The sequence below is a fragment of the Esox lucius genome, chromosome 23 (genome assembly GCF_011004845.1).
Source record: "Esox lucius isolate fEsoLuc1 chromosome 23, fEsoLuc1.pri, whole genome shotgun sequence".
Lineage (NCBI taxonomy): Eukaryota > Metazoa > Chordata > Actinopteri > Esociformes > Esocidae > Esox > Esox lucius.
This window is the reverse complement of record NC_047591.1, coordinates 11,152,775-11,180,550: the sequence shown is the minus strand read 5'-3', so window position 1 is coordinate 11,180,550 and position 27,776 is coordinate 11,152,775. Positions and strand designations below refer to the sequence as shown.

General features: G+C 41.2%; 1 protein-coding gene across 1 annotated transcript; it reads left to right on the top strand.

The window, feature by feature from the left end:
• The first annotated feature begins 819 nt into the window (after positions 1-819).
• On the top strand, positions 820-25,688 carry mkln1 (muskelin 1, intracellular mediator containing kelch motifs). Its single transcript, XM_020042993.3, is given in 26 exon segments — positions 820-920; positions 2,334-2,403; positions 4,057-4,199; positions 4,306-4,394; positions 4,548-4,657; positions 4,808-5,000; positions 5,825-5,902; positions 6,095-6,160; positions 12,662-12,774; positions 13,333-13,380; positions 13,382-13,402; positions 13,404-13,449; positions 13,452-13,513; positions 13,515-13,547; positions 13,851-13,859; positions 13,861-13,938; positions 13,940-14,021; positions 14,024-14,073; positions 15,886-15,960; positions 15,962-16,016; positions 18,117-18,264; positions 20,597-20,711; positions 20,903-21,042; positions 22,011-22,113; positions 22,798-22,852; positions 23,228-25,688. Coding segments are annotated over 26 exon segments (2,184 nt in total). The 5' UTR covers positions 820-840; the 3' UTR covers positions 23,350-25,688.
• The last annotated feature ends 2,088 nt before the right edge of the window (positions 25,689-27,776 follow it).

Here is a 27,776-nt window from a genome sequence, read left to right as displayed (position 1 = left end):
GCAGTTAACTCTCACAGTAACACAATATGCTCCTCATTTGCAGCAATTTAATGTTCAACGCACAGAAACAGGCATGGACAACAGAAGCAACTGGTGGAAGGCAATTGTCAAAGCTGCATAATACAGAAAAGCAAATGTTCCAGAACACAAACCCAGCAAAACAATTGCTGGTTTGATCTGTATAAAATTTGACCTGTAGCTGAGAAGGTATAGCAAAATTTTGCTCAAGGAAAACCTCACTATAACTGCTTTTCGTGACAATGTCCATAGAATATAATTACATGGACAGTTAAGCTGATGCCAAAAAACAAGTGGTGAACAAGAGCTCCTAGATTATTTTGTTCAAGAAAGTGTTATACCTTCTGCATAATGCAATAACTGTTATGATGTTTTCAAGACTTCTCAGAACTTACACATATTTTTCATTCACAAAACTTCAATTACAATCTCAAACCCTAAACCTAATCCATACCCTAACCTTAAACTCACAAAAATAATCTACATTTGGTAAAATATTTACTATTTTACCATGTTCCATGTTTTTATGTCACGATATTTTGTAGATTTATTTTGTACTGAAAGAATAGGGAGAAAGTACATAAAAAGAAAAAACTTGGGTAAAAGTTCTATGCACATTTTCAGGGTGACAGAAAAAAACAAATATTATATCTTCATTTATTCGCTGAACAGCACACTGCTCATGCAGCTTCTACATGGTTCTACTCTACTGACCTTGACCAAAGCAATTATAATCCATCAAATTAAAATGTTCTGTCTCTTTAAGAGCTGTCACTCAGCTCTGTTTCGAACCTCTGCTGCTTGTTATTTTTCTGCAACAAGATGGCGGTCGTTCAAGAGAACAGAGTCCTCTCCTTCAGTGTTTTTAAATGGAGCTCTTATTCCTCTACATATTTGCCAGAGTGAGTAATACTCACACGTTAAACACATTTGTGTGTTTTTATATATTGCTGCATGTGTTATCAATTGCCACAGAGCATCGAAATCGTTTCTAAATGGCCTTACTTGACAGCGAGCCAACAACAGTACAGTCAGTACTGTAGCTAGCTCCAGTAGCTACTCCACCTTACCGCGTTACCTACTCGCGTTAGCTAGTAGGAAACGATGGTCGATAGCTGGATATAGAGCTACTTGAGTAAAGTTAACGCAAGCATAACTAGCCGGAGAACAAACATATGTATGCAAATGGGTGATCATTTTATTTTTTACCCTGGGAAGTCTTGCCATGCACTTAATGCAATAGGTAACACAAGACCCAAATGTGAACGAACTGGCTGAAAAGTAGCTACCGCAAAAAACGGTACCTATACCGTAGGCTAAGCTAATTAGCTAACATTAGGCCACACTGCCTGCACTACCTACCAGAACCTATTGAAATACTTCATAGTTATTTGTATCCACAATACCTAGCTTGTTTCGGTACTAAACGTTTTGTAGACATGTTGTCTTGACTGTTCTTTTCCCAATGCCGGGCTTAGGTAGCTTGCTAATTACCTACAGTAGTTACCTAACATTAGCTTGCTAACTGTTAACGTTATGACTTAAACACCAGAGTTAATGCACACTAGGAAGGTAAGGCTGTTCAAATATTTATGGTCCCTGTTATCCCGCTCTTTTAACATGCGTGGTATTACTCTTAACACTTTTTACTTATTTAAGGATACCGACTGATGTTCCTTGAATACACAAGGAGAACTGTCACGAGATCATGACCAGTCCATTATTATTGATTTTATAAAAAAAAAAAATCAAATGGGGAGTCTAATTGTTTAATTAATTCATGTTAATCTGTTTTTAATTTGTGCCCAATTTGGCAATATACCACCAGTCTGGGTTAAACCTACATTTCTAGTCTATACTAGAGACAAACATATAATCAATGTTGACAGCAGGGGTACTCAACTCCTACCCTACAACAGAGTTTCATGCTCCTGGGGACCCAAAGGGGTGTACGTTTTTGGTAGGGCAACGTTTGAATTGGGTGTGTGTGCTAGGGTGAAAACACCCCTTTGGGTCCCCAGGACCAGGATTGTGAAACACTGCCCTATGAGGTCCAGATCCTGCTGGTTTTCTGTTCTACCTCATCATTAATTGCACTCACATGGTATTCCAGGTCTTAAGTCCCCATTTAACTGATTGCAATGAAAATAGGGGAATTGGCTTTGAGGTCAAGAGTTGAGTTTGAGGGATGTACAGCCTTGTTAATTGACACTACATTTTTACACAAACATTTGAAATTAACCACCTGTTTCTTCCACATAATACAGTGGCAATTGGTTGAACAGTTTCTACTACCTTTCTTTTTTTGTATATAGAAACATCTTAGTGGACAAACCAAATGACCAGTCCTCCAGGTGGTCGTCGGAGAGCAACTACCCTCCACAGGTAAAGTATGCTTGCCCACTCGCGTGGACAACTGTTTGATATAGTACTTACCCGTCACTCACACAGGGTTTTGCCCCCGGGTTTTATTTACATGTTTGAGCTGAAGAAAAAGTTGGGGGCATTCATAGAATACTTGTAACTCTTGATTTAAACAGATGTCCTCCAATCAAGTGTTAAGTTATAGAGGATACAGTTGCATTCTTAATGGTTGTTCTCCATAGAGCCTGCCCTTAGAAATAGAAATGTGGAAGCGCACAAATGAATCTAACAGCGAGATTAATATTTTATTCATGAGAAATATCTATAAGATCATGAATACGTTTTTAAAATGGAACATGCCCAATCAATTGCCTCATACAGAAAGTATTTCAGACATTAGGTATGAAATGTTCAGCTGCCCCTTTAAGGAATGAGCTGTTACTAAGGCAACTGGCTTGTCTATGATGAGCAACATTTTCAAACAACCAGGCATATTAACAATGATGCAAATCTCAGTTCAGTAGTCTGTAATCTAAACATTAATACAAATTCATGCACAATATTAGGAATTTAAGGCTCTTAATTGAGGTAGAAATCCAAATGTATGTGACTGTCTGCATAGCCTCTCCCATGTGTTTATACTAGACAGCCTGTGGTTGCGGAGTATAAACTCCACTTCATCTGTGTACTTCAAATACCTTTTACTGTATTAAAATGTTGAACTATCCACCTTTTTTCTTTTTTGAAGGAGCGGTAAAACCTTAAATTATTCTACTAACTTTATATACAGCGTTATCTCACACCACTCCATCACAAAGCTGCTTTTTCTTTATTCATTCTATAACTGAAGGCAGCTAGTCTCTTGATAAAAATGTATCTTCTGTAAGGGTTTCCATGGCAACAAGAATTGACAAACCATTGAGTAATTGGTCGTTTATTATTATCGTGTGCTGTGTTTTTGAAAGACAGGACTGTTCTGAAAAAGCCTGATCGATATACCCAAGCCTTCTGTAGGAATTGTCCTTCTGTTAAATATATTCTCCGCTTTAACTTAATACGACGCAACATGTTCCATGTTATTGATAAACCTTTGGTGATTCAACTTTTGGCCGACTCCTACATTACTGCAGTAGATGGCAGTTAAGGCTCTGCATATTCATCACATTGTCTGATGCATCCTGGGAGTGAGTAGTTAGTGCTCACTCTCACGCAGCTACGTAAAACATGGGTCTCCAGGGCTTGTGGTTTGCCTCCTTTCCAGAAAGCAGATTTAATCAATATGCCATCTGAGCAGATCTCTCCCCTCAGTCTCTCTCGGAGGGCTCAGCCCATCGTCCAGTCCTGTCGGCAACAGATATGTCCAGGCTAACTAAGGTGTGAATTACAGTGGCTAGTGAATGTCTAGGCAGTCCTTACTGTCTGTTTTGCTGCCTCCACTTTTATTTTTTCTTGGAACATTGACACATTGTAATGCCAAAGACACCCCAGCATGGCTTACCAACAGGTGTTTAGGGATCTCAACGCTGTGCAGTGTTGCATAACATTTTAGGAGGAGAGCTGTAGATTAAATAAAGCACTAGTGTCTTGTTTATAGAGATGGGGTATGACATTATTGTTTATTGTATGACTATGCTGATGAAATGATTCCCTCTGTTCGGCGCTCTTCCCCTTTAGTACTTAATGTTGAAAATGGAAAGGCCAGCCATCGTTCAGAGCATCACCTTTGGGAAGTATGAGAAGACTCACGTTTGCAACCTGAAGAAGTTCAAAGTGTTTGGTGGGATGAGTGAGGAGAACATGACAGAACTCCTGTCCAGGTGATGGGAGATGCAGAGGGACAACGAAGGGTGAACATTTAGTGAACGTAGAATCCAGTTTACTGTGGCTGTAAATGTACCTTATTTCATCTCTCTTTCTCTGCAGTGGCCTTAAAAATGACTACAATAAGGAGACATTCACCTTGAAACACAAGATTGATGAACAGATGTTTCCCTGCCGATTTGTTAAAATAGGTGAATTTGGAAATGAAATAGTTCCATGGTTTGGCTTGTACAGACTCTGTTCATGTTTGTTGGAGGCAAGGGACGCATGAGGCTGTAGATGAAAATATGTCTGTAATAGCGAACAACGTAACAGCTTACAGCCCATTCTGTCTTCCTTCCTAGTGCCTCTGATGTCTTGGGGGCCCAGTTTTAACTTCAGTATCTGGTACATTGAGCTGCATGGCATAGAGGACCCTGATGTAGTCCAGCCCTGCCTTAACTGGTACAGCAAGGTGAGATCTGCATCTGAGAGACACACGGTTGTGGTCGGAGAATGCTACCATGTGGGTGGGTTGCAGGGAAGCGAAGCATGAATGTTGACTAAACATCTGGAGTTATAGTAGCGAGCATGTCTCTTTCGGCCCTCACGTATTCCCCTCCAGTACCGTGAACAGGAAGCCATCCGCCTGTGCCTGAAGCACTTCCGGCAGCACAACTACACCGAGGCCTTCGAGTCGCTGCAGAAGAAGACACGCATAGCGCTGGAACATCCCATGCTGACGCACCTACACGACCGCCTGGTGCTCCGGGGCGACTTCGACGCCTGCGAGGAGCTCATTGACAAAGCTGTCAAAGGTGCTGACCCCTAAGCTTCCCACAGGCACACTTTCTCCCTTGAATCTACTGTCCTTCAGAAGGCTGGGGTCGGTTTGATTTACAGTCAATTATTGAAGTAGACCCAATTTCGTATATTCCTTACTGGGACAATGTAAAGAATGTGTAATGATGCTGGCCATCGTTGGTGGCGTCAAAACTGTGGAAAACAATGTTTTATTTAAAATTGACTTGCGCAGCCAGGTCAAAGGGAGCAAAGCCGTGCTTCGTTTGACAGTAGTGTCAAACTTTGCCTTTTTATTAGAAAAGAGAAAAAACAGGACAATTCCCAACATACAGGCAATTGCTTATTCCACCAACCAGTTGTTTCCTACGCAGCATTTTGCAATGCATGCCTATTTTCTCAGTTAAAGGCGAACAACATTGAAGTGAAAAGAAGCTGTGCTTAGGAGGATATATTGGCAAATGTTCCCTTTTCCGTAGTTAATTGGGAAGGTTTCTGTGACAACAATGGATTCTATGGAGGCAAACTATCTGCATTTTGGTTTGTTTCACAGGTTTTTGTATATGTAACAAATCGTTTATGATTTCAGCTCTCATTCCTACCTCGACTACATTGAATTGGTAGAATGCACAGTGAAAATGAATGTCTATGCTAAAACAATGATGCAAATATGGAAGAGCAAGGTCTATTCATATCGTTAAGCAATGCTATTTTAAAGTAAGTGGAAATTTGAACATCATAGCCTAAACACTGGCTCAATCAGCGTCCGTGATTAGACCATGCCATTGTAATCACCCTGGATAACAATCTGTTTAACCAACTGCTCTGCTCTCCTCTGTAGACGGTTTGTTTAACCAGTACATCAGCCAGCAAGAGTACAAGCCAAGATGGAGTCAGATCATCCCCAAGAGTAACAAAGGTACCGCCGCCCAAGAATCAAGCTTAGACGACATGAACAGCGAGACAAACTACTCAAGTAGGACATACTTTCTCATTAACAAAATGGAGTGCTGTTCTGTGCGCTGTTTACTGCCCTGTAATGCTGGTGTAACCTTTTCCCCGTTCTCCACTCTCGATCCCCCTCCTGCTGTCAATCGCCCTCTCTTTTCAGACGACGAGGATGACAACCGGCCGGGAATGAGGGGGGGTCATCAGATGGTAATTGATGTTCAGACAGGTGAGGCGTGCAAGTTAATTTCCCCATACATTTTTACAAATAAGTGGAAATCTAGGTGCTGTATTAATTTAAGAGTGCCTACATTTCCACTTATTCAGGTACCTATGTTTTACTAGTTAAGTATGAATGAATACTCATTAAAAAATTTTAGCAACATCCTGGGAACAATTAGAGTTAATTACAGAATTTTTTTGACCTTGCCAAGTCAAAAACCTTCTCTTTAAAAATAGCATAAAAATCCTTAAGACATTACTGAAAATGGGAAATAAATGCATTCCTTTTTATTGTTGTTTTGCAGGATATGAGGTGTTATTACTTTGCCCCTTAATGTTTTGGTGGCTTTCTTGGCCTACAGTCAATCAAATTCAATCCATCAAATTTATTTATAAAGCCTTTTTACATCAGCAGTTGTCACAAAAGGATTTTACAGAACCACCAGACTGAAACCCCAAGGAGCAAACAACAACAGTGTTGACTTTCAGTGGCTAGGAAAAACTCCCTAAGAAGGCCAACATTTTGGAAGAAACCTAGAGAGGAACCAGGTTCAGATGGGTGACCAGTCCTCTTCTGGCTGTGCCGGGTGAACATTACGTTATAATAATAAAATGTAGGCTGAGTCCAGAGTCTAATAAACCTAGTCCAGGTCAGAAGCATGACCAGATGGACAGAGACAAACCGGGTGGGGGGTTGTGTTGATCTGCAACACAACCAGCTGGACTTTGGACAGAGACGGCAACAAGTCTTTCAAGCCTGGTACTCCGGAGGTGTGGGCCAAGACCTCATCTCCTCTTAAGTTTAAACAGGGCAAGAGACCGGGAACATATAGAAACTGCATTCCTTCGATCTACAAGGATTTACAGTAGAGAAGGAGGACTGACCCTACTCCCCCGTATTGCCAGCAGAGCTCAACCCAAGGTGTTTTAAAATACAAAGACTTGGCTTGTGCAGGTGTTTGTCAGAAGCCTTGCATATCGTATCTCAGGCCACCAGACTTGGAGCATTGAGCTTAGATGCTTAATGGGGGGCCATGGAATCAACCCAGGTTGACCTAGAGTAACCCCACCATCTATAGTTACCTCTTCTCTGTCTAGACCCCATTCAGACATAACCCCTTCTGCTGCTCTGCTGATCTCCATGGTTATGGGCCATTGAACATGTGCACTGCTTAATTAAACACACATGCTATTCAATTCACAGGCCGAGAGTCCTGGAGTGGAGTACAGCTTCTCTTCTATACTTGTGCTGTGGAAGTGGTGATTTCCTCCCAAATTATTAAGATTTAATTGGATATGGCAAGATTTCTTACAAGCTCAATTCAATACCAATCTATGTAGTGGTGAGCAAAATGAACCTTTTCCCCTAGTGAACTTTCCCCTAGTGAACATAGTTTGTTAGTACATTTGAATCAAAATATGACGAGGTCTTAATAGTGAACCCAGTTTTATGTAAAGCTGACGTGTTGAATCAGTTGGCCTGAAAGCATAAGTGCCACCTCATCATTTGTCAGGTTTCTTTGCCAATACAGCAAGAAAGCACTGGGGTGTTTGTTGACCTGTCATTGTGTATTACTTGTTTATTACTTGTTTTTTATCTTGAAGAGCTTTCAATTTGCTTTAGAAATTTCACTCATGAATCACAAGATTTCACTCATAACATTGCTCAACCTGTATAAGCCTGTTAAGGTGATTTCCAGCCCATCTAAAAGCCTAATGATTGTTTGTTAGATACAGATCGAACTATATCATTGTATCTGTCCCTGACATACACTTAAATAATTACCATGGCAATTATGGATCTCCGTCATATTAAAACGTGACTAGTGATCTGCGCTATCGAAGGTTGTCCGGCCTACAGCCTTATATCAACTGCCAAAAAAAAGTGACTTGCTTTCTGTTAGAGCCAACCACTTTTGTGAATGGGGTGGTGTACTTAGTCAGGGATTTTCCTGCCTATATATAATATCAATATATAAATATCAAGGGCGGCAGCATTCCCAAAATCTTGCACCACCTCTGTGTGGCATGGCAAAACACAATTTTGCGCTCAAGCTAAATAGCCTACCAGCGATATACTGCAGCTAATGTGCCTTGTAGGAGGAACTTTTTTCTCATATTGGCAGTGTTGCAACATGGGTTGATTTCCCCCAAATTGGGCTATTTTTAATGGGCTTTGGGAGTCAATTTACTGATAGGGTTGTGTTGAAATAATACAGTTTGAGCATTTTTTTTTTAAGAGTTACTGTCAATGATCTGGCAACCTTGTATGCAGGACCTCACCGGTCCTGAGATGGTGGAAATGTGTAACGTGGGAAAAAGTGGATCCTGTTTTTCTTTTACACTCAAGCATGTCAAAATATTTCGGTAAAACTTAACCCCTGAACTACATCCAATCCACATTACTTTTTATAATTTTTTTTACGTTGCAGACGACTTCTAGCAGAATCATCGGTTTTCTTCAATTGAGTTTGCGAGAGAGAGTACTGGTAAAAAGATTACTGTATCTAGGCTCCTGTCCCCAATGACATATATGCAATATACAGTGCAAAAATAAACTATTAACATATTTAAGTCACTAAGAATATAAATAGCCTACATGAACATGCTGGATGAGCGCAAGCAGCATAGCCAAGTACAGCTGAAGGAGGTCGAGAGAGGGAGATAAATGACGTGGCGTCAAGACAAGAATGGAGAGAACTAAGCGACAAGGCTGTTTTATTTATATATATATTTTGACATGCTTGGGTGTAAAAGAAAAACAGGATCCACTTTTTCCCACGTTACACATTTCCATATATACATACATACAGGTGCTGGTCATAAAATTTTAATATCATCAAACAGTTGATTTATTTCAGTAAGTCCATTCAAAAAGTGAAACTTGTATATTATATTCATTCATTACACACAGACTGATATATTTCAAGTGTTTATTTCTTTTAATTGTGATGATTATTACTGACAACTAATGAAAATCCCAAATTCAGTATCTCGGAAAATTTGAATATTACTTAAGACCAATACAAAAAAAGGATTTTTAGAAATTTTGGCCAACTGAAAAGTATGAACATGAAAAGTATGAGTATGTACAGCACTCAATACTTAGTTTCCCCTCTTCTCCCTCTTCACAATACCCCATAGATTTTCTATAAGGCTAAGGTCACGCGAGTTTGCTGGCCAATTAAGAACAGTGATACCATGGTCCTTAAACCAGGTACTGGTAGCTTTGGCACTGTGTACAGGTGCCAAGTCCTGTTGGAAAATGAAATCTGCATCTCCATAAAGTTGGTCAGCAGCAGGAAGCGCTCGAAAACTTCCTGGTAGATGGCTACGTTGACCTCGGACCTCAGAAAACACAATGGGCCAACACCAGCAGATGACATGGCACCCCAAACAGTCACTGACTGTGGAAACTTTACACTGGACTTCAAGCAATGTGGATTATGTGCCTCTCCTCTTTTTCTCCAGACTGGGACCTTGATTTCCAAAGGAAATGCAAAATGTACTTTAATCAGAGAACATAACTCAGCAGCAGTCCAGTCCTTTTTGTCTTTAGCCCAGGCGAGACGCTTCTGACGCTGTGTCTTGTTCAAGAGTGGCTTGACACAAGGAGTACGATAGCTGAAACCCATGTCTTGCATATGTCTGTGCGTGGTGGTTTTTTGAAGCACTGATTCCAGCTGCAGTCCACTCTTTGTGAATCTCCCCCACATTTTTGAATGGGTTTTGTTTCACAATCCTCTCCAGGGTGCGGTTATCCCTATTGCTTGTACACTTTTTTCTACCACATATTTTCCTTCCCTTCACCTCTCTATTAATGTGCTTGGACACAGAGCTCTGTGAACAGCCAGTCTCTTTAGCTATGAGCTTTTGTGTCTTGCCCTCCTTGTGCAATGTGTCAATGGTTGTCTTTTGGACAGCTGTCAAGTCATCAGTCTTCCCCATGATTGTGTTGCCTACAGAACTAGACTGAGAGACCATTTAAAGGCCTTTGCAGGTGTTTAGGGTTCATTAGCTGATTTTTTTCTGAGATACTGAATTTGGGGTTTTCATTAGTTGTCGGTTATAATCATCACAATTAAAAGAATAAACACTTGAAATATATCAGTCTGTGTGGTATGAATGTATACATTATACTAGTTTCACTTTTTGAATGGAATTACTGAAATAAATCAACTTTTTGATGATATTCTAATTTTATGACCAGCACCTGTGTGTGTGTGTGTATATACAGTACAGGCCAAAAGTTTGAACACCTTCTCATTCAATGCGTTGTCTTTATTTTCATGACTATTTACATTGTAGATTCTCACTGAGGGTATCAAAACTATGAATGAACACATGGAATTATGTATTTAACAAAAAAGTTTGAAATAACTGAAAACATGTCTTATATTTTAGATTCCTCAAATTAGCCACCCTTTGCTTTTGTGATAGCGCTGCAAACCCTTGGTGTTCTCTCAATGAGCTTAATGAGGTAGTCACCTGAAATGGTTTTCACTTCACAGGTGTGCCTTGTCAGAGTTAATTAGTGGAATTTTTTTCCTTAGTAATGGGGTTGGGACCATCAGTTGTGTTGTGCAGAAGTCAGGTTGATACACAGCCGACAGCCCTATTGGACAACTGTTAGAATTCATATTATGGCAACAACCAATCAGCTAAGTAAAGAGAAACGAGTGGCCATCATTACTTTAACAAATGAAGGTCAGTCAGTCTGGAAAATTGCGAAAACCAAGTGCAGTTGCAAAAAACATCAAGCGCTACAATGAAACTGGCTCACATGAGGACCACCCCAGGAACGGAAGACCAAGAGTCACCTCTGCTGCTGAGGATAAGTTCATCCGTGTCACCAGCCTCAGAAATCGCAGGTTAACAGCAGCTCAGATTAGAGACCAGCTGAATGCCACAGAGTTCTAGCAGTAGACACATCTGTTAAGAGGAGACTGCGCGAATCAGGCCTTCATGGTCAAGTAGCTGCTAGGAAACCACTGCTAAGGAGAGGCAACAAGCAGAAGAGATTTGTTTGGGCCAAGAAATGCTAGGAATGGACATTAGACCAGTAGAAATCTGTGCTTTGGTCTGATGAGTCCAAATTTGAGCTCTTTGGTTCCAACCGCCGTGTCTTTGTGCGACACAGAAAAGGTGAACGGATGGATTCTACATGCCTGGTTCCCAACGTGAAGCAAGGAGAAGGTGTGATGGTGTGGGGGTGCTTTGCTGGTGACCCTGTTGGGGATTTATTCAAAATTGAAGGCATACTGAACCAGCATGGCTACCACAGCATCCTGCAGCCACATGCCATCTCATCCGGTTTGCGTTTAGTTGGACCATCATTTATTTTTCAACAGCACAATGACCCCAAACACACTTCCAGGCTGTGTAAGGGCTATTTGACCAAGAAGGAGAGTGATGGAGTGCTGCGCCAGATGACCTGGCCTCCACAGTCACCGGACCTGAACCCAATCGAGATGGTTTGGGGTGAGCTGGACCGCAGTGTGAAGTCAAAAGGGCCAACAAGTTCTAAGCATCTCTGGGAACTCCTTCAAGACTGTTGGAAAACCATTTCAGGTGACTACCTTTTGAAGCTCATCAAGAGAATGCCAAGAGTGTGCAAAGCAGTAATCAGAGCAAAGGGTGGCTACTTTTCAGTTCTTTCACACTTTTTTAGGTACATAATTCCACATGTGTTCATTCATAGTTTTGATGCCTTCAGTGAGAATCTACAATGTATATAGTCATGAAAATAAAGGAAACGCATTGAATGAGATGTGTCCAAACTTTTGGCCTGTAGAGTGTGTGTATATCTCTACCTCTGTGTTTTAAATGCAAGGCAGATTAACAAGAACATAGTATAACAACTAAAATGGACAACAATAATATTGACTGTGATTAATTATAAAGCTTGATTAGTGATTTCATATTTTTCATGTGATTCCTAGATCTTCTAACAAACAGTTTTGATGCTGATGGCTAAATGTTATTCAGGTGGCCCAGACATAATGCAGAGGGAGTGATGTGCTCTGTATGCTAGAAGCAGTGTTGGGTTGGTTTAGGAAACAGCCAAGCCAGAACTATAGGCCTTGGCTGATGCACTTAAATCTAATTAAAATGTCTGCAAGTCTGTCCAGGCAGAGGAGAACAAATATATATATTTGGTTGGTTGATATTGTAGCTTGCATTAGCTGCTCAAGTGGATGTGGGCAACGGGGCTGTTTTAACACAATCATTTTTTCAAATGTGTAGCCAGATATTAAATTGAAGTATATCACAGAGGGGTGTCTGGTGGAGTGCAGGGTTCCTGGGTTTGGGGTACCGTCTAATTTTGACCCAGGAAAAACCCTTCTTAATGTCACTCAGTTAAATTTAAGGTGAAACCAGATGTTCAATTCTGCTGCATGTCCGGATGTGTTGTATCAGTTTTTTTTTTTATCAGTTTGAGCAGCAGAGCAGTTTAATAATATGAACTGCAGTCCAGGTGTTGACCGAGCTTTCTTGGTTCCCACAGAGACTGTATATCTTTTCGGTGGCTGGGATGGCACACAGGACTTGGCTGACTTCTGGGCCTACAGCGTTCAGGAGAACCAATGGGTCTGCATCTCTAGAGACACAGAGAAGGAGGTGAGACAGTAAGATGTATTGTGACACAGCAGGTTGCCTCTTGTGCTACCGTAAGTCTATGAATCCAAAGAATAAGGCGCACCATTGATTTCTAATGGTTGTTACAGCTTGTTTATCAATGTTATGGTAATGCCTGCAGTTTTCTAATGCAATATCTGTCTAGCAGATGGTTTTAGTTTACATCTTCAGTGTGGCAAAATCTTACAAATGCGGTATATAGGCAGGTTCTGAATGTTAGGTTAGATTCAACTTTATTATCATTGAAACAAGTACAGTACAACAAAATGTGGTTAGCATCTAACCGGATGTGCAAAATAGAAGAGGGCAGAGATTAATTAGATGTATATTACAAGTGGAATGTATATATGTGGCAATCAAGGCAAGGGGTGTACAAATGTCAATACTCAATGGATTTCTAAATGTGATGATCGAGGCAAATTAAAGGAGTAAGGTAGCATGTGCAGAATCATATTATGCGTGGACTACAGGGTTCTGAATCTCACAACCATTTACTGCTAGGCTGTGTAATTGCATATTTTGCCCCATCACCTCCTCTAGAGTGGTCCAGTGCACGGTCCTGTCACAAGGATGTGCATCGATAGCCAGTCGGCGGCAGATCTACACACTGGGGTCGTTACCTGGACTCCAGTGTCAGAAACAGCAAGTCTCTGAAGAGTGATTCTACCGCTACGACATTGACGCTAACACTGCGACGCTGCTAAGCGAGGACACGTCGGCGCGATGGCGGGCCCAAGCTGGTGTTTGACCACCAGGTAACTATCAAGACCCTTGAAGCACATACATCACACACAAACTGAAACTGACTGGCTGCTGTGAATTTAAACCAGTTTTGCAAGTGTTCTGGATAAAGGAAATGTGCACTCATCCATCTGGAGGGGGAAACAGAACCTTGATAAGCTAAGATGGCTACAGGGTTGATATTTTCCTCTCATTTGTAAAATGCAGATGAATGCGTCAAGGGTTTTTGTGTAATCTTTCCACGTTCTATGCCTAAAGACTGAAATACAGATGTTGAATATAATGACTCCCTTTCTTTACCCCTTTCCTCACTAAAGATGTGTATGGGACTCAGAGAAGCACATGATCTATACGTTTGGTGGTCGGATCCTGACGTGTATGGCAGTGTGGAGGGACAGCAGGACCATCCGAGCCCCAGTTCAGTGGCCTTTATGCCTTCCACTAGCCAGGCCGAAACTGGAGCCTGCTCCGAGAAGACTCCTGCAACGCTGGCCTGAGGATGTCCAGTCACGCATTGGGCATTGCATGCTCTTCCATACTGTAGGTTACAGTTATAGTACCTTGTGTGGGAAACGTTCATGTTAGCATGTTTATCATTGGACAATTATGCAACTTTGCAGTGACATTGTCCATAGAATTTACGGATGTTGACAAATGGAACATTGTTGTTGACCACTTCAATGTTCTGCATTAAAATCGGGTTGTAATATTAAAGTAGCACCAGGTATTATTTTTTTTCAGTAAAAGAAACCAAACTTTAGTTCTCTATAAACATGTTGTGTAAGCTAATGAGGCCCTGTAAGGTGTTTAGCAACACATAGTTTCGGTGCCAATGATTGTCAATACATTTTTGGAGCGTGCCGCTACTTTCCAGACAATCCCGTTCCAGCCCGTCGCATTTTGCGAGGTAGGCCTTCCTCCTCGGCCTTATTTTGTAAATAGCGCAGTTTACCTAGATGATATTTGTATGGTGTAAGTATGCCATTAGGGGAGCCGTACGTTTGCTACTGTAAGAAACTATAATGCAGCTAGAGACCAGGACGACAAATGCCAATTCTTCCCTAGTCTACTGTTAGCGTACACTACGAAAACTGCAAAGAAGCGAAAGAAGACCTATAGCTAGCAACTATGCTAAAATTAGTTGTTTATTTTTGGAACAGGCCAATTCTATTTTTCATAGAACTTCATTATTTATCGGGCATCGGTGTGGAACTGTTTTCTGACTGGCGAGTAATTGAAAATGCTGTAGTTTATAATTTTTTTACTGAAAGAAATCCTTACCTAGTGCCAGCTTTAAAACACACAGTAATCATAAAAATTCCAATTTGAATTTGTGATTATCGCCATGTTTGTAAATTCAAAGTCAGATTTTATGGGCAGCATGTAGCATTGTTGTGTTAGAGCGTCTGTCCCAGTAACCAAAATGTTGCTAGAACCAAATGCCCTTGCTGTCAAGCCTAAAACAATAGGTTTTTTTCCTATTGACCCTAATTGGTCCTAGGTCATTGATGTATTGTTGAACGTTGTACTGAATTGTATGTAATTTTTAGATACTAAAATGCTAAAATATTTTGGTTCTGGTTTGATAGTACAAAAAATATATCAAAATAATTTGTCTGATTATTTTTGTGTCTGATAAGTGTAGCCTTACATTTGTACCTAGTTTCAAATAGCGGGAAAAACGTGTTAAGGGTCTCGGCTATTAAATTGTAGATGTAAGTTACAATTGAAAGGACAAGACTTGTTGAATGGAGTTGTAAGGGTTGAAAGCTCAAGTTGTATTTTTAATTAGCATAGTGTTAGCTTGCTAGCTTAATTTGTTTCTCTTGAATTGACACAGTCAAGGCAGCTACTGTATAACCAGAAAAGGATGATAAAGAACAAGGCCAGCAGCTTAATTGATAGTTGCTCCTGTTCCCCTTATTTAAACGCCAAACTGTAGACCTGCTGCTATACTTCTCTTGGGTTGCTGGTCCAGCTAATTGTTACTGTGTTATTTCATTAGGTGATTATTTTTGAACGAGGTAGTGGTCGTTTTGTGATTGTGGTACTGTAATTCACACTTGCATGGTTCATTGCCCAAAGCATTTACCAAAATTGTAGCAAAATAGCCTTTCTGCCTTGATAGCACACACGTTTCTGTGTTTTTTAGAGAATGCCTATGTCGTAATAGGAGACATATTAACCACTCTTACTCTCAGGACTGAGGGAGCCATGGAAAATTGAAGAAGCATTTCTGCTGGTGTTGTTTCCCAAAAGAATGTAAACCATTCACTGTTGGCATGATCGTACAAAAGATTTTTCTCTACCTGTCTCTCAATCGGTCTACCTCACATCCCTTACTTTCAACAGAGAAATCGTTGTCTGTACGTGTTTGGAGGTCAGAGGATCAAAGACCTACCTGATGCCTTCTTCAGCTACGAGGTTGGACGGGGACCATGTGGAGATCATCTCCGATGGAACAAAGAAGATTCGGGCCATGGGTAAGACTGCCCTCCTAGTATCCTAACCCACAGGATGATTAGAAGGTGATTTTCTATAATGACAATGGTGGAGTGTAGTAGAACCAGCACCATCGTTGTTTACTGCCATGGGTGTTGCATGTGTAAAATTGCGGTGGTGCCCTGGGCTCCATCCTTTCCGCATGGCTACAGTGAATGATGGTGCGTGTGTGGTGTTTGTTTGGATTCCTAATTGTTTGCTGTGATCTAAGTGAGCGGTTGTCTTCATCTCCTGAGAATAGCATTTTTGTCATAAGCCAATTACATTCTTACAACTTCCCTCCTTTTATTTTGTGGTATTTTGCTCAAGCTCACATGAACAGGAACTAGATTGGCACTGTCACAACCACACACACACCACAGGCAGACAGACTGACAGGCAGACCGAAAGCTAACCTATGCAGATTGCAACAATGCACTCCATTTAGACGCTATCAGCTGATGTCTGTGGTCAGCAGCAGTGAATGTGCTAGTTCTTGTATGTAGTATAATCTGTGCCATTTCCCCTAGAGTTTCTGACTTAGTGATACTACATTTACAGAAGTCTTCCCATCATCACAGACATCTCCATCCATACTTGCACTAAAGACTGATAGCAGTTCTGGTGTAGTATGCCGTGGATGTATGAGGAGATACTATTTCATGTCTCTTCTGTAAAGGTGGGATGTCACCTCAGCACAGCTCATTAAAAGGCGCAGGGCAGCAGAGAGAGAGAGATGCTTCCTATTTGATTCCTGTCTGACAAAACCGTGCTGGACTGGCAAGATGGCAGAGTATAAATAGACCTCTGTAATCCTGCTAGACTGGAGGAGGAAGCGATGGAAGGAGGGGAAAAGAACTGGGAAGATAAAGGGTGGAGAAGGAATAACCTGAAACTGAGAGACAGATGCGACTACGGAGGGAGCGGTAGAAACTGAAAGATGCCGTATGAGAGAACTAAAGAACCCCAGAGAACAGAATGTATTTTGGCAGGAAGGAAGCAACCAGCCCCACCGTGCTCTCTTAATCACTGTCAAATGTTTATTGCTGACGCCACTGCTCTGCTCTGTTGTGTCCCTGGACCGCAGAAACATCTCCCTCTTCATTTCCATTGAATAACTCTGCTCTAATGAGCTCCGTGTCTGCATCTCAAATGGCGCCCTGTCCTCTTCACTGAGCACTACTGGTGACCTGGGCCCAAATGGAGTAGGGTACCTTTTAAGACCTGCACCAGCTCTAGTGGCTCTGGTACCCAGCTGCTGCTGTCTTGTTCTTCAGTTAAACTCCACATTTGTCTATTCCCTAAGAACGCCTGCTGTCTCTACTCGAATGTGTCAGTTCATGTCTTTGAACCGGATATGGTGCATTTCTTTTTTTGTTGTTTTCACAAAAGCTCTCGCAGGCCTTTTTGAGAAATGGCCTTCATTTTCATCAAGAGCATATGCTGTGTGATGGGCTCCTTCAACTACAGTCTGATAGCAGAAGTAACTGGCTTTCATGTTGCTTCCCTGTGATGGTATGCATGCATAGTAGCAGACTGAAATTAGACTGTTCAAAACCACAAACATGTTGTGTCCAATCAGAGGATGACTTTAGACAAGCAGTTTAATGTCATGGTTTTATGTCACTAATGCCAATCCCAGGAAAACCAATACATTTGTGCGTAGTTGCGTACTGCAATACAGAGTCACCACAAACGTGTCATTTGCAATCAAATGTTTCCTTCAGACAAGCAGTGTGGTGTTCTTTCTGCTTTTGATAACACTCTTATGCAAAACTGTAAAAGGACAACCAGAACATTTGCATTGTGTTGTGTTTGTCACCAGCGAGTCCCGTTGCTATTTGTGTTGCTGTGAGTGTAGCCTGTTGCTTTCATAGTCTATCACATTTCTCTTAAGTCTTAATCTTGACCTTTTTAAAGGAACAGTTTAGTGATAGCTTTAATGAGAGTAAGGAGTATGTGTCCAGGAGAAATGCTTTTACTGCCTGCTATTCCCTGTCCATGTGTGTTATCTCAATAGCAACAGTCTCTGGGTTTTAAGTCTCTGGCATTAGCGGTGACTTCCCCTGGAAACTATGTTAATGTGTGTTTGTCCCCCACAGTGCCCATGACAGGTTTCACCCAGAGGGCCACCATAGACCCCGAACTGAATGAGATCCATGTCCTGTCTGGCCTCAGCAAGGACAAGGACAAACGAGAGGAAAACGTTCGCAACTCTTTCTGGATCTACGACATTGCACGCAACAACTGGTAAAAAACCCACACAACCATTACTCCCAAACGCAGTCCATGATGCTCACATTTAGACTCTCTGGAAAATGATGCTACTGGTTGATCATGCCTGTATGGTCCCTCTTTTAATGAAGAATATCTTTGTTATGGCCTAGCTAATTCTGTTAGCTGGAACTGTGCTTGTGTGAGAGCAGGCTGTCAGTGCTGCCTGTCTCTGGTTCCGGTACACTGCATTCTCTGTTTAATTTTTTTGTCCAGTAAATGAAGTCTGTGAAATGCCTCAAGGTATGCCTTGCTGTACTAGTACAAACCAAAACACCTTGCAAAAATGGATCCCCATGAGGAAAAGGGATATAGTGTTAGAATTCAGGTTAGTTTCTGGGTTTATTATGGGTTAGGTTTAGTCTTATTATATTTTGTTATTATTTTCTGGCAGGTAACATCAGGTTTGTCTGTCGGCCACCCAGATGGTGAAGCATGTTTCCACTGCTCCAGATTCCAATAAAAGCAAGCTATTCATCACTTCAGCTGACCCTTGGCATTGTGCAAGGTGGTCTTAGGCTTGTGTGAGGTTGCTTGGCTGTTGAAATCCATTCTGTGATGCTCCCGACAAACAGTTTGTGTGCTGACTTTGATTCAGGATACAGATTGGAACTCGATGGTGTTCCCAACGAGGATAGACTAGTTTTAGGGACTGCAGAGTGCCAAAGCACCTATATGTGATTTTGCGTGGCCTTCTACTGGGCTGTTGTTAGTGGCAGTATGGGTCATTCCACTGGCAACGTTTGTCATGGAGATTGCAAGGGAATGAAAGTTTTCCCAGATGTAATGCTTGTTTTGAATGCAAAAAAAACGGTTATTTTTGACAAAAGTAATGTTGAAGAATTAACATAAATGTCTCAATGGCTTGATGCTGTCAACATACTCTTGTTAGATATAGTGGTCAGAATGGCCAGTACTCTACCTTATCTCATTGTACATGGCTTGTCTACTTTGTGTCAAAGTAGCCTACTCAAGGTCTGTCCATGTCAAATATATGCCATTAACCAGCATTATTTTCTGTCTTCTCTGAATATTTTTCCATTGTCCGGGTACTTAAGGGGAAATATTAGTTAGTAACCCATGCTAGTTCTTTCATCTTTCGATCACCTGTCTTTCAGATTTACAATTGGATATTTACATGTCTCACATGAAACTGTGCTCCGCTTATGTGCAATTCTGTTTTAAGAACAGTGTTTTGTTTTAAGAAAACCTTTGCGAACATTTGTAGCCTACAGCTTTGTACACATTGCTGTGCTTGTAGTGCAAAGAAATAATAATTTATCAACTTATGATCATTAAATAGAAAATGTATAGTTAAACCTATTGGATTTGAACAAGGATGAAAACACACTACCCTGCATTGTGCCCCCCCCTCAACAACAAAAACAACTTCCCCAAAGCTAAAAATAAGTTACAGCCCTCCCCATAAAAAAAATAAAGTGTTGCCACATATTAAACAACAGCTTGTTTTAAATGGCTATAAACACTCTCGGGCTCCAAGCTCTGTGGAGATCTCATCTTAAGACAATGCACACAGACAATTCTTAAAAACAACTCCGTTATTCTGCTCACATACAGGCAAATGTTTTATTAAAATGTTGGAAGCCACGGACGTTCTTAACTGTGAAACCAGGATGGTGAATCATTCTAATAAGTTTGACTTTAATCATGTGAAACGAACAACAAGCCAGCGTTGCAGGAAGATATTCTAATCTGATTGTCATACAGATTCGGCACGTAGCCTACATTCACACTGTTGATCTTTGAATAAAGCTCTGGTACTTCCGATTTGTGGTGTTACGAGCCCTTACCTTTTTCGCCAGTCTTACCTAGGCTACTCAATGATTGCATCGGCTATGCCTTTTCGAATGTCTTTTTTCTTCTAAATATGAAATTCACAGTTGACAGACACACATTACTCTGAGTGCATGCACATTTGCTCTCTGTGTCACTGCTAAATATAGCTTGTGTCAAAATGTAATTCCATAACCAGCAGCGTTTCTGCTGTAACCAGCTTTTGACTGGTCTTAAATGTCTCCAACGTCGCTGCCTTAAATGAGCAGTTTGGGTCTCATGTTTTGGGACAAACCATGCATTTCCATCCCACCAATCAGATGCAGGAGAGCTAATATAGGACATGTACATTACCAATCCTTGTGCAGTAATTTGGGGTAAAAAATAGCAACTGCATTTAACAGGTTGTAATTGCTGCCTGTGAATGGTGCTCATGTGTTTTTCTTCTTTAGTATACTGAAGTATATTGAAACCCAACCTCTTCAGGCTTTGTGCGTCCTGACTGTGTTTTCAGGTCGTGTGTGTATAAGAATGACCAGGCGGTGAAGGAGAACCCCAGTAAGGTTCTGCAGGAAGAGGAGCCTTGTCCGCGTTTTGCACACCAGCTGGTCTATGATGAGATGCATAAGGTCATACACGTTCACCCTTTACATCTGAAAACACTCTGCGAGCGTATGAAAAACATCCTCGCGATCTGAGAAAAGACCCCTGGAAGAGTCTGTTTTTGATCAGCACTTTAGCACTGTGCTCCAGAACTGATATGGTTTGTGTGTCTACGGGTTAATGGTTGAGGACGGTTGTGGTTCCCTTTTGTGAGCAGGTGCACTATCTGTTTGGCGGTAACCCAGGGAAGTCATGCTCCCCTAAGATGCGTCTGGACGACTTCTGGTCCCTCAAGCTGTGTCGCCCTTCTAAAGAGTACCTGCTCCGCCATTGCCGATACCTAATAAGGAAGTACAGGTACGCAAGCAGGGGACAGACACCAGGAAATGACACCTTAACTCTGTATGTCGTATAACACACGTCTAGCAGGGAGGGTCTCTGGAGACAAGTGGAAGTGTACTGTTAGAGATTAAGGGGTTCTGCAGACAATGATGCCACCTAGTGGTCATTTCTTTTGGATCCACAGTGACTTTACTCCCTTTGTCGTCTACAGAGTTTCTTGAATCTTTTATCGGAGGATTACGCCTGGAACAGACCATACATGTTGCATTAGCTTAGCTTAGATTAATATATTTATCTAACTTAGGGTTTAGCTTAAGGGTAGATGTTTACATTTGTGTAAGGTGTTTGGGTTTAGGTTAATGTTTAGGGTTAAGTTTAGAGCAGGGCTTTCAGGTTGTTCCATTGAGAGCAACCAGCAAATGGCATCCCAGTTATGTGGAGCCAAATAATTTCTACGTACTCATTAAAGGAAACCACAAGCACTCAGCTATTTGCTCTCTGGCAATTAATTTCCTGAAATATTTACAGCAGTGGTTTGCATGTTTTGTTTATTGCTCTGATGTTATTGATAGCGGTCTTCTGCTGATGGAAATGGTCTGAAGTTCCCCAAAACCATTCAACCTGTGTAACTTTGACTTGGTTCATAATACAGCCCTGTCCTCCATTCCTTGTTGCTTTCATAAAGCATTCGCTAAATATATAAAAAACATATATTGTATATTTTCATGACCTGTAAATATTAGATCATTCAGACAGTAAACATGAAGACATTTGAATGTAGGTGCAGATGATTTCACATTGATGTGACACGATCAGAAGCAGTACAAAACCTTGGCTAGACCTGCACATTCCTCTCTCCTGGTGGGAAATAAAATGGCCAGATTCTTTTCAAGTGTTACTAAAGGCCGGTAGGGTTTTAACAGCTTTACTTTGAGACCCAACAAGGGTAGTAAACCCTGAAGTGTGTCTGTGTGTATGTTCAGGTTTGAAGAGAAGGCCCAGTCCGAACCTCTGAATGCTCTGAAGTACCTGCAGAACGACCTGTCTCTCACCGTGGATCACACCGACCCTGACGAGACCAAAGAGGTGAGGCCGCTAATTATACTTAGTCCTTATCAGTGCTGTCTACATTCCCTAATTTGGCCTATCTACTGCCCAGTCGGATCACAGCAACTCCCAACAGATTCCATAGTTAATAACTGTGGCAGGCCTTTCCTCATAGGCATCTGAGCCTAGTTACTCTGCCCCCCCCCCCCCCCCCCCCCCCCCCAACTGCTCTTTAAACCGTTTTTAAATTGTGGCCTGAGCAGCCTGATGGAGTGGTGAGAGCTCGGTGAAACCAGGATATCCCTGCCGACCATCCCTCCCCCTGCTCCCTGGGTGACTAGGAAAAGGACCCTTCAGACCATATAGGCTGTTATTGTTCTGGTAAAGATGCGTATATAGTAGATTGCCATGCTGTAAATTATATATCTGATATAAACGTTGTTTTAGTGTTTCAGTCAGGTGAAACAATTAAGTGTTTACTAGCCCCTAATCTGAATATGTGTGCCTGAGTTTGCAAGCTGAACAAATGACTTTGAGAGGTACCTGACTATAGACATAGAAATGTATAACAATCTTTAATTCGGTGTAACAGTCGCCCTAAGCATCCCAGTAAAGTGTCCCCCGCGGGTTGGTTCTGACATCCGGGGAGATCTCAGTCAGTGTTATTTTGGCGTTAACCATGGCTTAATGTTGTGTGACTGAGATGTTGTTCTGGCTGTTCAGTTCCAGCTCCTTCCCTCGGCTCTCTTCAAGTCCAGCTCTGACTTCATCCCTCTGGGTAAGAGCCTGCTGCCCTGCATCATCTGAGATGAAAACCAATGACCGGAATGACTGATTATTCTTGTCCGCATTTTCCCTCCATCCATTCTTTCTTGTGAGGTGCTTTCATTTTGATCCTCCCACATGGTCTTTGAGTGTTCATATGAGCTTTATAAACTCTAGACTTATGTCTTCCTGTGAGAACTGACTCATCTTTCTCCCACTCCTCATTTACCTTCTATCTCTCTTGCTCTCTTTTTATTCCTTTAATCTTTCCCTTTCTCCCCGTCTTTCACCTTTCCCCTTCTCCTGACCCTTTGCCATACCTTTCTTTCACCCTCTTTCTCCATCTCCTCTCTCCCAATCATTCTGTCTGCGGCTCTCCTTTTCATAGGTTTCTCAGATGTGGACCAGACATATGCTCAGCGCACACAGCTCTTCGACACGCTTGTCAACTTCTTCCCGGACTGCATGACCCCGCCCAAGGGTAACCTCGTTGACCTCATCACCCTGTAGCCCCGCCCCACTACCCTATGCACCACACCCTAACAAGACTCTTTCTGATTGGCTGGCCCACAGCCAAACATACTATTTTTCTACACTTGACCCTGAGGTGCTAGTGGACGGCACTCTCCTGCCCCTCTCTTCAGGGTGTTGGTTCTTCAACGGCGGTACTAAACTGAACTTAACGGGCAAAAGAGGACCAGACCACTTGCCATAAAAGGGGGTGATACTGAATATCACTGTGTCAAAATAAAGGAAAAAAAATCATACACCCATCCCTGAAATCGAGTGTTTCCTCGGCCTGATAGTATTTTTTGAGATGTTATTTACAGTGCAAACCGCTTTGATTTTCATTTTTTTGTTTGTGGCAAGGTTTACATGAAGAGGCTTTTGCACCTGTGTTTTAGTTAGCTTGGCGTTAGTAGCTTTTTAGATCAAGGAGGGTCTCAATTCCTCATCTTCTCCCCATCTGTCTTGCGTCTGTCTCTCATTCACACGCACAAACCTGCTTAAGTAGTTTAACTTAACTGGGCCCTGCTGTTATTGGTGCCCACATTATATACCCCTATTTATAATAATGATCGCCGTGCTGTTTTACACTACTTGTCAAAATGTGAATCGTGTCATATAGAAATAGTCAAATGTGCTTAAAAGACAATATATTTGTCAGATGAGCTTTTACATGCCCCGCTGAATCTTGGATATCCATATACCAATCAATCATAATTATAGTAAACCAATTAATTAAATCATTCTGGGGTTTTAGGGGGGGTCTTTGTCAAGTCGTCAGTAGCCTGTGATTCTGGCTTTTATGATGTAACATGGCTCATTCACTAACCTACCCTATCTGGGGTAATATCCATTTCTGTTTCTCATTGGAAATGGAAGCTAGGTCCAAGAAACAGTATCTCTTGAAAATAAAAAGATGGCCACACGTCGCTATGGGTAATGTGTCAGTGATGCATGGTGGCACAATGTAGTCTCCAATGGGATGATGTTTCTTCTTCCTAACATTATCCCCAGTCCCCATCTTCTAAAATAACTGCATGGTATCATCATGCTGTCTCAGAGGGAGTCTTTAATTGTAAAAACTGACCCATGGCTAGTGTACATGCGCACACATCTTAGGATTGGCAAGGATTCATCTTCTGCAACATGAGTTATCTTATAGGTAAATATGAAAATTGCCTTTCATTCAGGGGGAGCTTCATTCAGCTGGTGTTTTTTTGTAGTTGTCTTCAATCTTCTGGACGCTAGTCTTTCCCCAGGCAGAAATGGAATGTCCTTTTAGCTATTCAGTAACTCTTCTTTCACCTCTTTGTGAAGAACTGTGGACACTTCTTAGAAACTGTATGTCTATATTTGGGAATCAAAAGGCAACAGGTCAAGGAGAGATGGATAGTATAGTGAACCCTGGTCTTCGGTGGCATGAAGCCGGGAGTGTTACCACTTGACCACAGCCCTGTTTCAATACTTCAAACATTCAGGTGGTTTCAAAGTAGGAATATAAGCACTGTCCTTACCACTGAGTAAACCCAATTACATAATTCCTGCCTCCTATGGTTTCCCCCAGTGTTTTCAGGTTTTTGGTCACAAAATGACATCAAAATCGTCCATCATAAATTCTTAAACAACACCTGGTCTTGAGATCTGAGAAACATATATTTATTTTAGTTATAGGTCTACCCTGCACAGATGGGGACATTCTTGTTTTTCCTCTTCTAAAGGTTTTAGGAAATATAAATCATTGATGCGTTTGGTACATATCTTATGGATAAATGCATTTTAAAAGGATTTTGTTAATTCCCTACTAAATTCAAAAAAAAAAAAAAATTACTGAATTCTTGTCTGGATTCTCTGATTCCGTCCATGTTTTTTGTATCTTAGAATGTATAGATCCCTAGTCTCCATAAAAATATTTATGACAAAAAAAAGCTCCCTTACAGATGTCTGCATTTTATCCATACTCTGAAGGCAACAGGAGCAATTGCAAAAAGTCTCTAACACCAGTTTGCTAAGTCAACAAGTGTAGATAAAGCTTGCTGGCTAACATTGGTTATGCTTGAATTTGAAAAAGTAATGGGCCAAGTTCTTCTGCAGGTCATGAGTTAAGCTTTTGCCACGCCATTTCCAAAAAAGTTGCAATGATGTGCAAGTCATTTATGCGTATATTTAATTGAACATAGTACAAAGACAAAATATCTAATATTAAAACAGGAATTGTTGTTTTTGTTTTTAAAAAAAAGGCATTTTTACTGCTGTGTTGCATTGCCTCTAACAATACTCTGTAAGTATTTAGGAACTGAGGAGACCAGTTGCTGTAATTCTGAAAGTGAAATGTATTCCCATTCTTGCTTGATATAGGATTTCAGCTGCTCAACAGTTTGGGGTCTCCTTTGTCATATTTTTTGTTTCATAATGCACCACATGTTTTCAATGGGTGACAGGTCTGGACTGCAGACAGGCCAGATTAGCACCTGGACTCTTACTATGGAGCCATGCTGTTGTAATACGTGCAGAATGTGGTTTGGCATTGTCTTGCTGAAATAAGCAAGGCCTTCACTAAAAAAAGATGTTGCTCGAAAACCTGTACATGTAGTTCAGCATTAATGGTGCCTTCTCAGATGTGCAAGTCACCCATGCCATGTGCACTAATTCACCCCCATACCATCACGGATGATGGCTTTTGCACTGTGCGCTGATAAAAAGCCGGATGGTCTCTCTCTTTAGCCTGGAGGACATGGCTTCCAGGATTCCCAAAAATTATTTCAAATTTTCGTTTGTCAGACCACAGGACAGTTTTCCACTTTGCCTCAGTCCATCTTAAATTAGCTTGGGCCCAGAGATGGCGGCAGCACTTCTCGATCTTGTTTATATATGGTTTCCCCTTTGCACGGTAGAGTTTTAACTTGCATTGTGGATGCTGCAACGTACTATGTTCACAGACAATAGTTTTCACTCAGCCCATGCAGTGACAGAATCGCATCTGTTTTTATTGCAGTGCCGCCTGAGGTCCCAAAGATCATGGCTATCCAATATTGGTTTTCGGCCTTGTCCCTTGCGAACAGAGATTTTCCCTGGATTCTCTGAAGTTAATGATAGTAACTCTATGCAATTTTACGCTGAGAAATGTTATTCTTAAATTGTTTAACTATTTGCCCGCATAGTCTTTCACAGAGTGGTGAAGCCCTCCCTACCCTCACTACTGACATATTCATCCTCTCTGGAATGATCTTTTAATACTTAATCATGTTACTGACCTGTTGCCGATTGTTCTAATTAGTTGTGATATTCCACCAGGTTTAGTTCAAAGTGGGCATATATTTTTCATTAGAATGTCTGTTTCAACATTTGATATGTTGTCTTTGTACATTTTTCGGTATAAAATAGGGTTTAAATGATTTGCCCGTTTGCATTCTGTTTTTATTTACATTTTACATCCCTACTGTTTTGAAAAAGGGGTTGTATGTTCATGAGTTTGTCCAATGTGTTTTTGTCAGGGTACTTTGTCCAGTCCAGCTGCGTTACATAAACCAGAGTTAAGGACTGATTTGGGTCTTCCTCCCAGCAGAATGATTGATATGATGCCCCTTTTTAAGATGAGTAGCATTGGGGCGCCTTCCATTGGATTGTGTATATATTGTCTATATAGCTATTTGGTGTTAGTTTCGGGCGGTTGTACAGTATGTTCCGGGTCGAAGGCCTATATGGCATAGTCCTATGTTTGATTAAGGAATATATATATATATATATAGCTCCACTCTACAAAAAGATAAGCATTTGTTTAACAGGTGGGGCAGGCTCCAGCAGAAGCACGAATCAAGATAAAAGAAAAACCTTAAATGTGCTGCTGTAACATTATTATTGTTGGAGTATGTTGCAAACAGACGTGGCAGTTTTACCATCACAGATCCTAGCTGGACGGGATCATACAATTAGCTCTTGAATCCTGCCACGAATGAAAGACCCTGATTTAAAAAAAGAAACGATTGTGACATATGTCCCCCCATACTTCTTGCTCCTTCATGCTGACGTATTTATGAAAACATGGTTGGAAGACGAGTGGTCAGATTTTGATGGATTCAGTTTTAGTTTCATTTGAATCATTTGTGCGTGCATACTCACTTGCTGCTTTTGTTCTTAGTACAGAGACCTGTATGCTTACATTGTGAGTTTGAAGTTCTCTAAGCATGTCTCTGTGCTTGTTTGTCCGTGTCTGCTAATGTATGTCTTCTGCTGCCATCATGCTAAACTTAGCAAATATAATTCACAGATTAACTGAGATCTAGAGATAGACAATTGTCATAACATCATAGCGTTGCAATAACACACAGTTTAGAACGTCGTACATTATGGTCATTATCAGAGAATACAGGGCTTCTTCAGTGTCAGCAGTAGTCACTTTTTTGTGCCAGGAATAAAAATAAGCTTAACATAAC